The following is a 14,009-nucleotide window of genomic DNA, read 5'->3' on the forward strand; positions in this document are numbered from 1 at the left end:
TTCTACTACATTAACTTCAAATAATTCGATAGTGTTCTATGAACAGTCAGAATCATAGTTACCAATACGTTGAAAACATTAATAAACAAATAATAATCTGATCAATGTGTACACTATTTCTAGAAAAGTTTGGCCTTTTTAACAAAAAAATGTTCGAGTATTGTAGGGCTCCTAAAGTTATTTTATTCTTGCAGTGAATCCGTGTACAAGTAATCCCTGTAGGAATGGAGCCGCCTGTCTGAAAAGTGGAAACACCTTTATGTGTGTCTGTGCACCTGGATATACTGGTCAACAGTGTGACCAAAGTAAGAGTTATAATTGTTGTCTATGATTTTTGTAAATGTCTTGATTATTACAAAAAGGTACATGTGACTATTTTCATATAAATATTTGGTTTTGTTTATAAAGAAATAGCCATTTATTGAATATGAATATATTACCTGTAACAAATATTTTGTGATTATGTTATTGGAAGCTTAGAAGTTCAACTTTAAAGTGACTTAACATATCTGTAAAAATAACCAAAATAGTTTTTTTTCTTCAAAATATCTAAAAAACAAACATGTTGGGTTTAATGAAAAATTACAAAGGATAATAATAAAGTCAACAGTTTCAGTTCTCTAAGAGAAAAAAAGAACTAAAAAAAATTCTATACTGTTTAGATTTTAGACTACGTATGTATATTTTTTGTGTTCTTTTCATTTAAGTGTTTCATATAATATAAAAGAAAATAGAAAATATACATGTTCCTTCTTATGTATGCTTTCAAACAAAAGTTTCCAAATGCTGACACAGTGATATAAATGTTGTGAAAGAGTACTTGAAATGTCTGCAAAATCACTTGTACATCAGGGGTGAGATAGACTGACGGGAGTCAAATTTTGAATCAATTAAATCATATACTAAGACTCAAAAAACCTGTATGTCTGCAGGGACTGCTTTGATGAACTGTCATGTCTAGCAATTACTAGATTATCAAGTTAGCTTTTTGCACCTAGCTTACATGTCAAAAAAATAACTTGGACTATATATAAACTTGACTTTTAGATATCAACAACTGTGAACCAAATCCATGTTTACATGATGCACTATGTCTAGATGAAGTTAATGGTTTTACTTGTGTTTGTGCATCTGGCTTCACTGGCAACTTTTGTGAACAAGGTGAAAAATGACACTTTACCACACTCCATTATATATTCATTTTGGTTCAAAGTAATTGAATATGATACTCCACACAAGTACGCTAGTCAAATATGAGTGAATTGTCAGCTCGTCGTGATTTTTAGCTCATTATCTTTGCAGCATTTAGCAATTTTATCAGTCTTAATTAAATACATGATACATTGTATCCGAGCTATTCTCTTTATTTTTAGGCATTTATTTGATAATGATATTCAGGTGTTGCAAAAATCACTCATCTATCTATTATATATCAGATCACTTAATTTTTTGTGTGATGCAAGAATATAGCTAATAAACCCTGTTTTATGTTTCAGATGTTGATGATTGTACCCCAAATCCATGTCAGAATGATGGACAGTGCGTGGATACAGGTCAAAATGCCTTCTTCTGTATATGCCAAGGAGACTATGAAGGTGTATTGTGCCATGAAGTTGGTAAGACAACAACATGGATTGTTTTATGCTAAGTTTATTAACACTAAGCTGAAGTTCAGTAGTGCTAAGTGACTTTTCTGTGTGTGTGTATGTGTGCACTGATTGCATGACTGCGCATGCATCTTTGTGAGGTTGCTATGTGAATGCTTAACCCTCTGTGCTTACAGAGGCCTCAATGGTGTGTGTACTCCCTTGAGAGTTGAGGATTAAGTATATTGACAGGCATTGTGCCTTTGTAGATCTGTGCCAGGGATAAAAAATCGTAATGAAAAGTGTTTTGAGCACATGAAGGAAAGAGCTATATAAAAACTAAAATTACTATTAACATTATGAAATTTGTTGAGGAAGTGACTTTGGGTGAAGACTACCAGGATAACTCAAAATGAACATTGAGTTAATTAAGTTTGTAACAACCAATGCACAATTGAGTTACATGTATTATGTATGCATTTCATCACTATCTTTCCATACAACATCAAGTGTATTATCCATTTATCTCATACTGTCATTGACACAGACACGTAATTATGTATAATTCTATACTCTTATTCTTCAGCCACTAAGCCGTGTGATAGTAATCCTTGCATCCATGGAATTGACTGTATCGACTCTGGAGATAATTATGTTTGTGTCTGTCAGCCAGGATATACTGGAAATAGCTGTGAACAAAGTAAGCTGGTCATTGCTTTGTGGGTAAAGTTGTTGGGCTGTTAAACTGATAGTTTGGACTCTTTATAGGCAAAACTTATTGATGTTGGTGATGGAAATAGCATCAAAAGATTTTTGGAAGAATTTCACATTTGCAAGTTTGCAAAAGTTGCTAGGTAAATCTGCTGATAGTATTAGTGAACATGAGCACTAAATCCAAGACCTTGGGATTCAAATATTGGGCTATTAATTTAAAGTATTTATGTTTCATACTGGTCTCACTTTTTCATGTTACCATACAATTTTGTCTCCTCAACGCCATCTTCCTCTAAACTCCACAGATATTGATGAATGCTCTAGTGAACCTTGTCAGAATAATGGTTTCTGTATGGATGACATCAGCACATTCCACTGTCTTTGTCAGGATGGTTTCTCGGGAGTCTACTGTGAACAAGGTACATGTAGAACAAATATGTGACATGACACTACCAGTTCTGTAATAGACTGAGTGTCATTACTAAGATGTAAATGTCATCTTACATGTGTTTGGACAGTCCTTGAATCTACTGCTAAGAAAGTTAGAAATTATGACAACCTGAGATTGAAGATTGTAGGAAAATGATAAACAGGTCATTGTAGGACAAATTATAAAGTTAAATCCTGAAAGACAGTGACATTTACATTTTTGCCAAAGATAAAACTCAGAGTGTATAATTTCCATCTTCCATGAAAGTTAATTTCTCATCAAAATTATTATTTTCATTTCCCATAGATGAGAGTGGGTGTGACCCCAATCCTTGTCAAAATGGTGGTGTATGTCAGATGTACAGCAATGGAAATTATCAGTGCTCATGTGAGAATGGATACACTGGTCAGCATTGTGAAATTGGTATGTATCTTGAAAACAACCATTCTTATAGATTTTTGTAAAAGAGGAGTTTGTTGATATCCAGACATTTGATAAAAGTTGGTACAAAAAGAAAAGTAATTGGTATTTTGTCTTCATTGGCTAATCTGGAGATGGTTCAGTATTCAAATATATATATTCCACAATATAAGTATTTTTTTCATTAGTGAAAAGAATATCTTTCCATCAAGGAAACAACTTTGTAAATGTATATTTATTGAAAGGCATATGATGGATATATAGAAACATTATGCAGTTTGAAATAATGTGTATGTCTGCAAATATTTGCTAACTGCAGTGTTTTTGAGGATTTACATTTCATGGTTATATTTGATTTGTAGCACCAGAGCCATGTAGTAGTAGTCCCTGTAAGAATGGTGCCACATGTCATACTAACATCAGAGGACAGTTTATATGTGTGTGCTCATCAGGATGGAATGGACTCACTTGTGAAACAAGTACGACTAAATACTATTAAACAATTCTCTGTTTTTTCCCATTAATGCTTGTACATGTATCGTGATTATATTTAGTGATTACCACCTGCATTATGTTAAGAAGTGTATAAAATGAGAAAGCCTGAATTCAGTCACCATAGTAGTTTGTAATAATCTCTGCTGTCAGCAATTATAGGTGACTGGAGTTTAAGGGTTAGATTAATTGATTCTCCATCATATATGGCCCATCGTACATCATCTGCAAAAATTTTTTTTGCTTTTATATTTGGTGTGCATGTCCTTGGGGTTGGGGCCATTCAGGTTTGTTCATACATGTTAATATGTGTCATTTTCTATATTTAGCAGACATATTAGGTCAAAAAGGATACTTTGATTGCTACCAGTATATGTTGAAAAGGAGTATAAAATGATAGATTATGCATTCAATCAGCATAGTAGTATAATTGAAATTCAATTCTGCAGGAAATTGACATTGATAGAATTGAAATAGGATCCAGCTTTCTAAACAATTGTATATATACCAGTAAAGTCTGGTTTAAAACCAGTCATCAATTTGACCAACTACCAGTTAACTTATATCCCAAATGCTGAATCCTTGGTCTTTAGGCTTTGCTTGTATTCTAAAGTAGGTTGAATGAATGTTAATGTATGTTATGATCAGTTTTCTTCAGTTTATTTATTTGAAAGAGAGTTAGGAAAAACAGAAAATCCTTTCCAGTTTTCATAATTCACTGAATTATTTGTTAATTGAGCTGTATATTAAATGTAAACAATCTGTCAAAATAATATAATGTTTACTCCAGTTCTAGGAAACTTTCAAATTCGAGTGCAGTGAATTGACATTCAATTTTCTTTTAACATTCTTTGCAGACGTTAATGAGTGTTCATCATCTCCATGTCAAAACGATGGTACATGTATTGATAGGACAGATTCATTCACTTGTATCTGTCTGAATGGATGGGATGGTATACTGTGTCAGGAAGGTTTGTTACAATACACATTCAAGTGCTTTGAAATACCAGAAATGTACTGAATTGCGATAAAGAATTGGTTTTAATTTTGTGCTACATGATGACTACAAAGAAATGCTATTCCTTGTCATTTGATATATTTTACTGATTGCTCTTTTAGCTTTTATTATGGGATGACAGTTGCAACATTTTTCTTTTTCCACATGCATAAAAATGTTTAATTTGTGTAAAATTGTAATTTAAGGCTACACTTTTATGTGAAATTGATGTATAGGAAAGTGAATTTTCATTAAACACTTAAAAATAACCTCTATTACGTTTAGAAATCAAATGAAACTATTTGTTGAATGATTGTTATTTGTCTTATTCTGTTAGATGTGGATGATTGTAGTCCAAATCCATGTATGTATGGTGGAAGTTGTTATGACAGAGGTATTAATGATCATGTGTGTCTATGTGACAATGGATTCAGTGGAGACAGTTGTGAAATAGGTAATATTACAATGCATTTATCATTCAAGTCATAGATCTGTAAAAAATAAATTCCTGTCATACATATCAATATTCATATGTATCAAATTGAACCTACGCGTGTAATTACAGTCCTAATAGCCATCAGTTATCAAAAAAAAAGAGACGATGTCATACATTATCATACAAATCAAAGTATACTAATTTAAAGTACATTTCATTTTTCACTCGTACAATGTCAAATCAAGTGTAAAGTTCATATTTTTGGTTTTGCTTATTAACAGTGATAGATCTATGCGAGAGTGGTCCTTGTCAACATGGTACTTGTATTAGTGCTATCAATTCCTACACATGTGCCTGTGATTCCGGATGGACTGGAAACAACTGTCAAATTAGTAAGTTATACTATCAATTCCTACACGTGTCTGTGATTCCAGATGGACAGGAAACAACTGTCAAAATAGTAAGTTATACCTTCAATTCCTATACATGTGCCTCTGATTCCAGATGGACTGGAAACAACTGTCAAATTAGTAAGTTATACTATCAATTCCTACACGTATCTGTGATTCAATATGGACAGGAAAGTAATGTTATACCTTCAATTCCTACACATGTGTCTGTGATTCCAGATGGACTGGACACAATTGTCAAATTAGTAAGTTATACTTTCAATTCCTACGCTGTGATTCAGTATGGACAGGAAACAATTGTCAAATTAATAAGTTACCTTCAATTCCTACACGTATCTGTGATTCAGTATGGACAGGAAACAAATGTTATATCTTCAATCCTACACATGTGTTTGTGATTCCAGATGGACAGGAAACAACTGTCAAAATAGTAAGTTATACCTTCAATCCTACACATGTGTTTGTGATTCAGGATGGACAGGAAACAACTGTCAAATTAATAAGTTATACCTTCAATTCCTACACGTGTCTGTGATTCAGGATGGACAGGAAACAACCGTCAAATTAATAAGTTATACCTTCAATTCCTACACATGTGTCTGTGATTCAGTATGGACAGGAAACAAATGTCAAATTAATAAGTTATACCTTCAATTCCTACACGTGTCTGTGATTCAGGATGGACAGGAAACAACTGTCAAATTAATAAGTTATACCTTCAATTCCTACACATGTGTTTGTGATTCAGGATGGACAGGAAACAACTGTCAAATTAATAAGTTATACCTTCAATCCTACACATGTGTTTGTGATTCAGGATGGACAGGAAACAACTGTCAAATTAATAAGTTATACCTTCAATTCCTACACATGTGTCTGTGATTCAGTATGGACAGGAAACAAATGTCAAATTAATAAGTTATACCTTCAATTCCTACACGTGTCTGTGATTCAGGATGGACAGGAAACAAATGTCAAATTAATAAGTTATACCTTCAATTCCTACACGTGTCTGTGATTCAGGATGGACAGGAAACAACTGTCAAATTAATAAGTTATACCTTCAATCCTACACTGTGATTCAATATGGACAGGAAACAAATGTCAAATTAGTAAGTTATACCTTCAATTCCTACACGTGTCTGTGAGTCAGGATGGACAGGAAACAACTGTCAAATTAGTAAGTTATACCTTCAATCCTACACTGTGATTCAGGATGGATAGGAAACAACTGTCAAAATACTACAAAGTTGTACCTTCAATTCCTACACTGTGATTCAGGATGGAAGGAAACAACTGTCAAAATAGTAAGTTATACCTTCAATCCTACACATGTGTTTGTGATTCCAGATGGACAGGAAACAACTGTCAAAATAGTAAGTTATACCTTCAATCCTACACGTATCTGTGATTCAGTATGGATAGGAAACAAATGTCGATTTAGTAAGTTATACCTTCAATTCCTACACATGTGTTTGTGATTCCAGATGGACAGGAAACAACTGTCAAAATAGTAAGTTATACCTTCAATCCTACACATGTGTTTGTGATTCCAGATGGACAGGAAACAACTGTCAAATTAGTAAGTTATACCTTCAATCCTACACTGTGATTCAGGATGGACAGGAAACAACTGTCAAAATAGTAAAAAGTTATACCTTCAATTCCTACACATATGTCTGTGATTCCAGATGGACTGACACAACTGTCAAATTAGTAAGTTATATTACCTTCAATTCCTACACTGTGATTCAGGATGGACAGGAAACAAATGTCAACTTAGTAAGTTATACCTTCAATCCTACGGTACACATGTGTCTGTGATTGAGGACGGACTGGACAAAACTGTCAGATCAGTAAGTTATGCTGTATTATAACAATATTCTATTGTACAGTTTTTCATTCCCTCATTTCACCAACTTGATATCACATTTGAAGTGGAATCATTCTGCTAGAATTTAGGGTTCCAGAAAATATGCAATAAAAAAAAAATATGCAATAGACTTTCAGTCTAATGGAGAGCACAGAGAGGAGCTTTCAAGAGTTCTTTGATGTTACAGAAATAACAGTAATGTGAAGCGCCTTTTTTTCATTCCTTTAATACATCGTAGATATCGATGATTGTGGGAGGAATCTTTGTTTACATGGTGCAGTTTGTGAAGATGGCATTAATTCATTCACATGTCAATGTGAAGATGGATGGATTGGTACCTACTGTCAACATGGTGAGATACTTTCAGGATTTGGGGGGGGGGGGGGGGCACTGGCAAGTTGCCATACTGAACTAGATGATAATCTTGGCACTGGTTTTTGATTTTGACCAGAACTGATCCAATGGTTTGAACTGTGGCCTATTAGAAAGATATAAAAGAGAAATTGTGGTCAAAATACTAATTCAAAGAATTCCTGGCAGACTAGTACATATTTTATGGAGATTTTTGTAACATTGGTTGATGATTGTTTGTGAAGGGCAGAATATCTCATCCATGTTTCGAAATTAGGATTTTTTGTCAAAAGATATTTATCTCAAAATTTGAGGGGTGGGTTGGTCCATCATTTAGTGAAGAATATCTTACTTCTAGTATTGGTTACCTTCTAGGCAATCAGTCATGCCACAAGACTAATGGTACTATAAATATGTGTGTCTTCATATGTGTACTTACATTGTGTAGTCATACATCAATAATGCAGCATGAAACTAACTAATTTACATTGTCTGTTTTCCTAGACATCGATGATTGTAATCCTGACCCATGTATGAATGGTGGTACTTGCTATGATATGGGAGCAGCTTCATTCACATGTGTCTGCCCAACTGGTAAAACAGGAGCAATATGTCAGACAAGTAAGTTGACACTGTAATGGCAACCATTGTCATCCTCAGTGCCTTGCTGTCAAAGTTAAGTCACAAATTTTCTGTCTAGTACTAGTAGGTGTGATTTCAGAACTGTTATGACATTATGCATAAGATCTTCAAGCCTATCTTAACCTGTACAGGTGAGACAATATCCCTTGCTCTTGCACCATTTAATTGGTGTTAATGATTGTATGTCCGTGTACATTATACTTGTCATAGTATACTGTGTTATATCTTAAACTGAACATGATTCTTCGCCACCCAAGAGATTAAATCTTCCTCATTCAAGATAAAATATGTACCTCCTCACTAGATCATCTTATAAAATTCTGTCACAGGTGTACATAAATTTACAACTGAATTTGTCACACAGGTTATTGTCTAACAATTGATATAGACTCTGATCTATGTTAGCCACATAGCCCAGCTTCTATTTATTCCTACCTGTATTGTGTATTTCATAGCTGAGAGAGATAGACTATGCATAGTTTACATTCTTAGGTAGGAACTGATGTTTTTGGTTGTAGACATATTTTATTGCAGTATATTGGCCAAAATGTGTGTATAAGATGCTAAATTGATGTTAATGAATGATTTAATTATCTTGTCTTGTCTTGTCAAGCTATCACATATTGCCAAAGTGCTCCATGTAAGAATGGTGCAACCTGTCTTAATGGTATGCTGTCCTATACTTGTGTGTGTCCACCTGGCTTCACTGGCCTCACTTGTCAGGAAGGTTTGTAATTACATATTTCATTTACTTCATCTTTTCTGTTCCATATTCTATGTACTGTCATCATAGATATTTTGTTATTTATGTTGTTCATACTTATTAACAGCTGGTATTTGTAACATTCTACACGTTAACATTACAGACAACTTTATATTGCTCTGATGGGTGATTATTGCAGGATTAGGACTAACAATTGGGTACAAATAGGCGTCTGTGCATTTAATCAGAAGGATATATTAAATCATGCTTTTCATGAACAAAATTATAAATACAATGCAAATAATAGTTGATCTGATGTACACATACTTCTGATTAGTCATTGACAATTTTTTTTATAGATTGATTTAATTAATCATTCATCATTAATAAACCATAGAACAAAATATATGCTAAGGTGAAAAAAAAGAAAATTATTCTTTGATTGTACAGGTTGTTTAAAGTTTTTGAAACAGAAGTCTTCAGTTATGAGCAGTTGTTTTTAGAGTGCATGCAGGTTTAACACCGAAAACTAAATCAAATTATAATTTATATTATTTGAATGATGTCTTTATAGATCAGAATGATTGTACACCAAATACTTGTCTTCATGGTGGCATATGTTTAGATGGTGTTAATGATCATCAGTGTTTGTGTACTCAAGGATATACTGGCCAGTACTGTGAACTTAGTAAGTATATCAATCAACCTGTCACATATAAACTGTTTGAGAGATTTAGTTGAATGCAAATGTAACTTGTGTACATGTTTGTACTATTATTCACACTATTCTTGTAATCTTACTACTGGATATGCTGAGGAGATCATAGCCTTGAAATTATGCAAGCAGTACACTGTGAGTGTACCTTGGAATCAGTATCGTCTGTATTTATTGTGCCATTGTAATGATTTCAATTGTTTGGTAATACTGAATGTTTGGCTGATTTTTTATTGTCATTTACAGTCAAGATATGTGCCTGTCTATATTTTTACCAGAAATATTGAGTTACATTGTGTAATCCTGGTGTATGCCCAGTGTTACAGTAGGTATATCACCATGGTTACAAATAGAGATCTCATATGAGGTAAACTTTATGTTGCAAAGCTTCATAGTCATCTTTATAGATCTAATTTCACAATATCTGTTATTATAGATCTTAATGAATGTGATCCAGATCCCTGTCTCCATGGTTACTGTGAGGATCTGTTGATTGGTTATGTCTGTCATTGTTCAGTAGAGTACACAGGTGCTAACTGTGAAACCAGTAAGTAGTAACATACATGTGCAAGGTGTTTGGACTCGAGAGTCTTGATGTCATCTCCAATGTATGTGCTCTATAGTATTGTTCCTGAGTATAAAAAATAACTAAAAAGCAAATAAAACTTCTGGTCTGTACTCCACCATGTACATTACTGTAGCTACATAGTTTTCCTGTCTCAAATGATTTATTTGCAAGAAGACCAGTATCTTCAAGAAACATTTCATAACTATACTTCTGAGTGCTGTAAAACATAGTTATGCTTTGCATTTATACAAGTATAGTAATAAGTACTTATTTATATGGTTTGTGCAGTAGAAATGATATCATACCAAAGTTTGTTATGTACATGTATGTCACCTTTATGTCGGTGAAATCCTGTAGATTTACATCCTGCCCACCTCATTTTTTAGGACTTAATCCATGTGATAGTGCTCCTTGTCTCCATGGTGACTGCATCAATGGTATTATTTTCTATTCATGTGTCTGTGAAAATGGCTGGACAGGGACTAACTGTGAAGAGGGTAATAAACATTTTATTGCTGAGTTTCCTTTTTTTGTGTTCTTATATATCTTTACGAATAACTTGGAATTGTACCTTTAACAGTAATCTTGGAAAAGCCTACTTAGAGTTGAATCTAGATGGGTGGAAATGCAGTTCATTTTTGTATTCAGTTCCTATCCCTTGGTAGTACATTTGTACATGTATTCAGAGAATCACATTTCATTTTTAGCACTTCCACCTAACAACACTGGTAGGTATAAATCTGGTGTAAGCCATAGTGGAAATTAGTGTAAAAAGTGACCAGAAGAAGTTGAGTTTCTGAAGTTTATTTTAAATTCATAAAACTTCTAATCAGTATTTTTACTTAGCTCATACAGTAAAAAGCATCTTTATCAGGAAATGCCCAAAGAGCATTAATAGATATATTAAAACATGTCACTTTTATACTGTAATGTATTCTTATTCCAGATGCCAATGACTGTCATCCAAACCCTTGTCTAAATAGAGGTACTTGCATTGATATTGGCACCAACCTGTATAATTGTCTGTGTTCTGAAGGATTTACTGGACAGAGATGCAATGAAGGTATGCAGCAACTTTGTTAGACTTATGATTACATTATGTACATGTATAAAGTATGTTCAAGAGAGTTGTCCAACTTTTAGCAGGCTGTTTCTGTTAGAGCTGAGAGGGATATTTTCATGTCAGCTATTTGGCCAGGACATGTCTAGAGGAATTGCTTACCAACACATTAACACGCTTCACATTAATTTTCCAATATTTTTCTTACAGTCATAGATAGCTGTGAGAGTTATCCTTGTTTGAATGGAGCAACCTGTGTTTCCGGTATAGCAATGTATTCTTGTATGTGTTCAACTGGATATGAGGGTTTTCACTGTGAAATAGGTAGGTATTTCCGATATAGCAATACATTCTTGTATGTGGTTCAACTTGATATGAAGGTTCTCACATATTAAAGGTGAGGTATTTCTAGTAAAGTGATGTATTCTAATATGTGTTCAACTGGATATGAAGGTTCTCACTGTGAAATAGGTAAGGTATTTCTGGCATAGTGATGTGTTCCTGTATGTGTTCAACTGGTTATGAAGGATATGTTTAGCAAGGTAGGCATTCAAGCCAGACACTAAAATGTGACCTTGACCTTCATCTCCAAGGTCAAATAGCAAGTTGTTCTATAACTTTGGAAGTTTTATACCTAGAGCCATCATTGAAATGTGTACCTGCACATTGTAAGAGATAAGTTAAGGTCAAATTCAAATTTGGTCAATAACCTTGAAAGTTTTTTTGATAGGGTCCCCAATCAAAATAGTCTACACTAATATCATAACGGCTGGGTAACCTCTCTGGTAAGATTGTATGACCATATTTCGGACATCGCAAGTCATGTTGTGTTGGGAGCTATGTTTTTAAATGTAGGAGACTTGTTGAGACATAAATGATATTGCCTGGAATATGTATGTCATGTGAATTCAATGTGTGTATATAGTTAAGCTGTCCATTATAAGCTCTACTCATTTATGTGTATGGAGATATAATCTCTCATAGTCCTACCTAATCTGTAATATGTAATCTGAAAGCACTTCTGGCCATGGAATGTATATGTACCGGTATTAGTAAGCAAAAATATCTTTGAAATTCTCTATTTAGATAAAGATGATTGCCTTTCCAACCCTTGTCAGCACTTCATACAATGTCATGTGAATTCAATGTGTGTATATAGTTAAGCTGTCCATTATAAGCTCTACTCATTTATGTGTATGGAGATATAATCTCTCATAGTCCTACCTAATCTGTAATATGTAATCTGAAAGCACTTCTGGCCATGGAATGTATATGTACCGGTATTAGTAAGCAAAAATATCTTTGAAATTCTCTATTTAGATAAAGATGATTGCCTTTCCAACCCTTGTCAGCACTTCATACAATGTAATGATTTGCCTAATGGCTACCATTGTGTCTGTCAACCTGGCTGGACTGGAACTAACTGTTTTACAGGTCAGTGAATAAAAGTATCAAATATGATATACTTACAAAATACTTGAAATTTAGCTAATTACAATTTTAGTGGTTCTACTGACTACCAAAAGGGCTTACTTAGACATTATACATTGTGCATTTGATGCTAGTGTTCTGTAAGAAACAAACAAAGCAAACATTATTAAGTAACAAGCAAATGAAATTTAAAAATTGATACATATTTAATTTAGTAATCTATGGTAAGCATACGTAGATTGTGGAGAGCACAGGCTTGTCAGATATTGATAAGGCATTGTTATGTATTTTCTTACAGATATTAATGAATGCTTGGAGTACAATCCATGTAAGCATGGTGGCACATGTATAAATGAAATCAACTCACATCGATGTCTGTGTCGGGAGCCGTATGTGGGCATGAATTGTGAAATAGGTAACTATAAACACTCTAGGGGAATTTAGCAGAATTCAAATCAAAAATTTATATTTTGACAGATTCTCCTCTATATAAACATATAAACAATGTGTCTGTTGGGGGAGGGGGCATGGCTGTTAGGATTGTACAATATGTTTGTGTTTTTCTGATACGCCATTAAACCATTTACTGTGATATCGTTTTAACTGTTTGTAATTGGTGGTTGTGTACCTTAGATGTATTATTTTAAAATGATTTAAATCTGGTCTATACATTATGGCTATTAAAGTTGTGTACATTTATAAAACTGGTGAAATTTTCTTAGTTGAAGCAAATTAAGAATATCATTGTTCTCCATGTACAAATCATGTGGACTAATATTTGATATTATCTTTACAGCAATCTTGACTACATGTACACCGTCACCATGTACTCATGGTGGAACCTGTGTTTCTCTAGCCACCAGTATACAGTGTATTTGTCAAGATGGATGGACAGGTCAAATGTGTCAGGAAAGTAAGTTCTTTAGGCTCAAATAAAAATTGTAGTCGCATAATTATATCCTTTATATACTTCTCAACATAATAGATACTTGAATTATTGTGAGGTACTAGTAAGCAGTCAACAGCAAAGTGACAGTTTAAAAACATCTGTGTAACGTATTCTGTATTTATACATATATTCATAATCATGTTCCATTTAAGTACTGAGTCAGCCTTGTTTCATGACCATGGACAAATATTAATAACTTGTGATAATGATGTATCTCAGACCCAGAATCAGT

At 33.6% G+C, this 14,009-nt stretch overlaps 1 protein-coding gene across 1 annotated transcript in view; it reads left to right on the forward strand.

Annotated features, from left to right (window-relative positions):
- Positions 1–14,009, forward strand: part of LOC144443275 (uncharacterized) — a 52,209-nt gene that overhangs the window by 21,658 nt on the left and 16,542 nt on the right. Inside the window, exons 41-61 of the mRNA XM_078132717.1 lie at positions 195–305; positions 1,048–1,161; positions 1,497–1,616; positions 2,173–2,286; positions 2,606–2,719; positions 3,037–3,153; positions 3,513–3,629; positions 4,500–4,613; positions 4,977–5,093; positions 5,357–5,467; positions 7,597–7,710; positions 8,214–8,330; positions 8,965–9,078; positions 9,629–9,742; positions 10,206–10,316; positions 10,724–10,834; positions 11,284–11,400; positions 11,608–11,721; positions 12,484–12,528; positions 13,127–13,243; positions 13,625–13,741. Coding sequence (XP_077988843.1) covers positions 195–305; positions 1,048–1,161; positions 1,497–1,616; positions 2,173–2,286; positions 2,606–2,719; positions 3,037–3,153; positions 3,513–3,629; positions 4,500–4,613; positions 4,977–5,093; positions 5,357–5,467; positions 7,597–7,710; positions 8,214–8,330; positions 8,965–9,078; positions 9,629–9,742; positions 10,206–10,316; positions 10,724–10,834; positions 11,284–11,400; positions 11,608–11,721; positions 12,484–12,528; positions 13,127–13,243; positions 13,625–13,741 — 2,340 coding nt within the window. The remainder of the gene's footprint in view (positions 1–194; positions 306–1,047; positions 1,162–1,496; positions 1,617–2,172; positions 2,287–2,605; positions 2,720–3,036; positions 3,154–3,512; positions 3,630–4,499; positions 4,614–4,976; positions 5,094–5,356; positions 5,468–7,596; positions 7,711–8,213; positions 8,331–8,964; positions 9,079–9,628; positions 9,743–10,205; positions 10,317–10,723; positions 10,835–11,283; positions 11,401–11,607; positions 11,722–12,483; positions 12,529–13,126; positions 13,244–13,624; positions 13,742–14,009) is intronic.

Source organism: Glandiceps talaboti, chromosome 1, assembly GCF_964340395.1.
Source record: "Glandiceps talaboti chromosome 1, keGlaTala1.1, whole genome shotgun sequence".
Classification (NCBI taxonomy): Eukaryota; Metazoa; Hemichordata; class Enteropneusta; family Spengelidae; genus Glandiceps; species Glandiceps talaboti.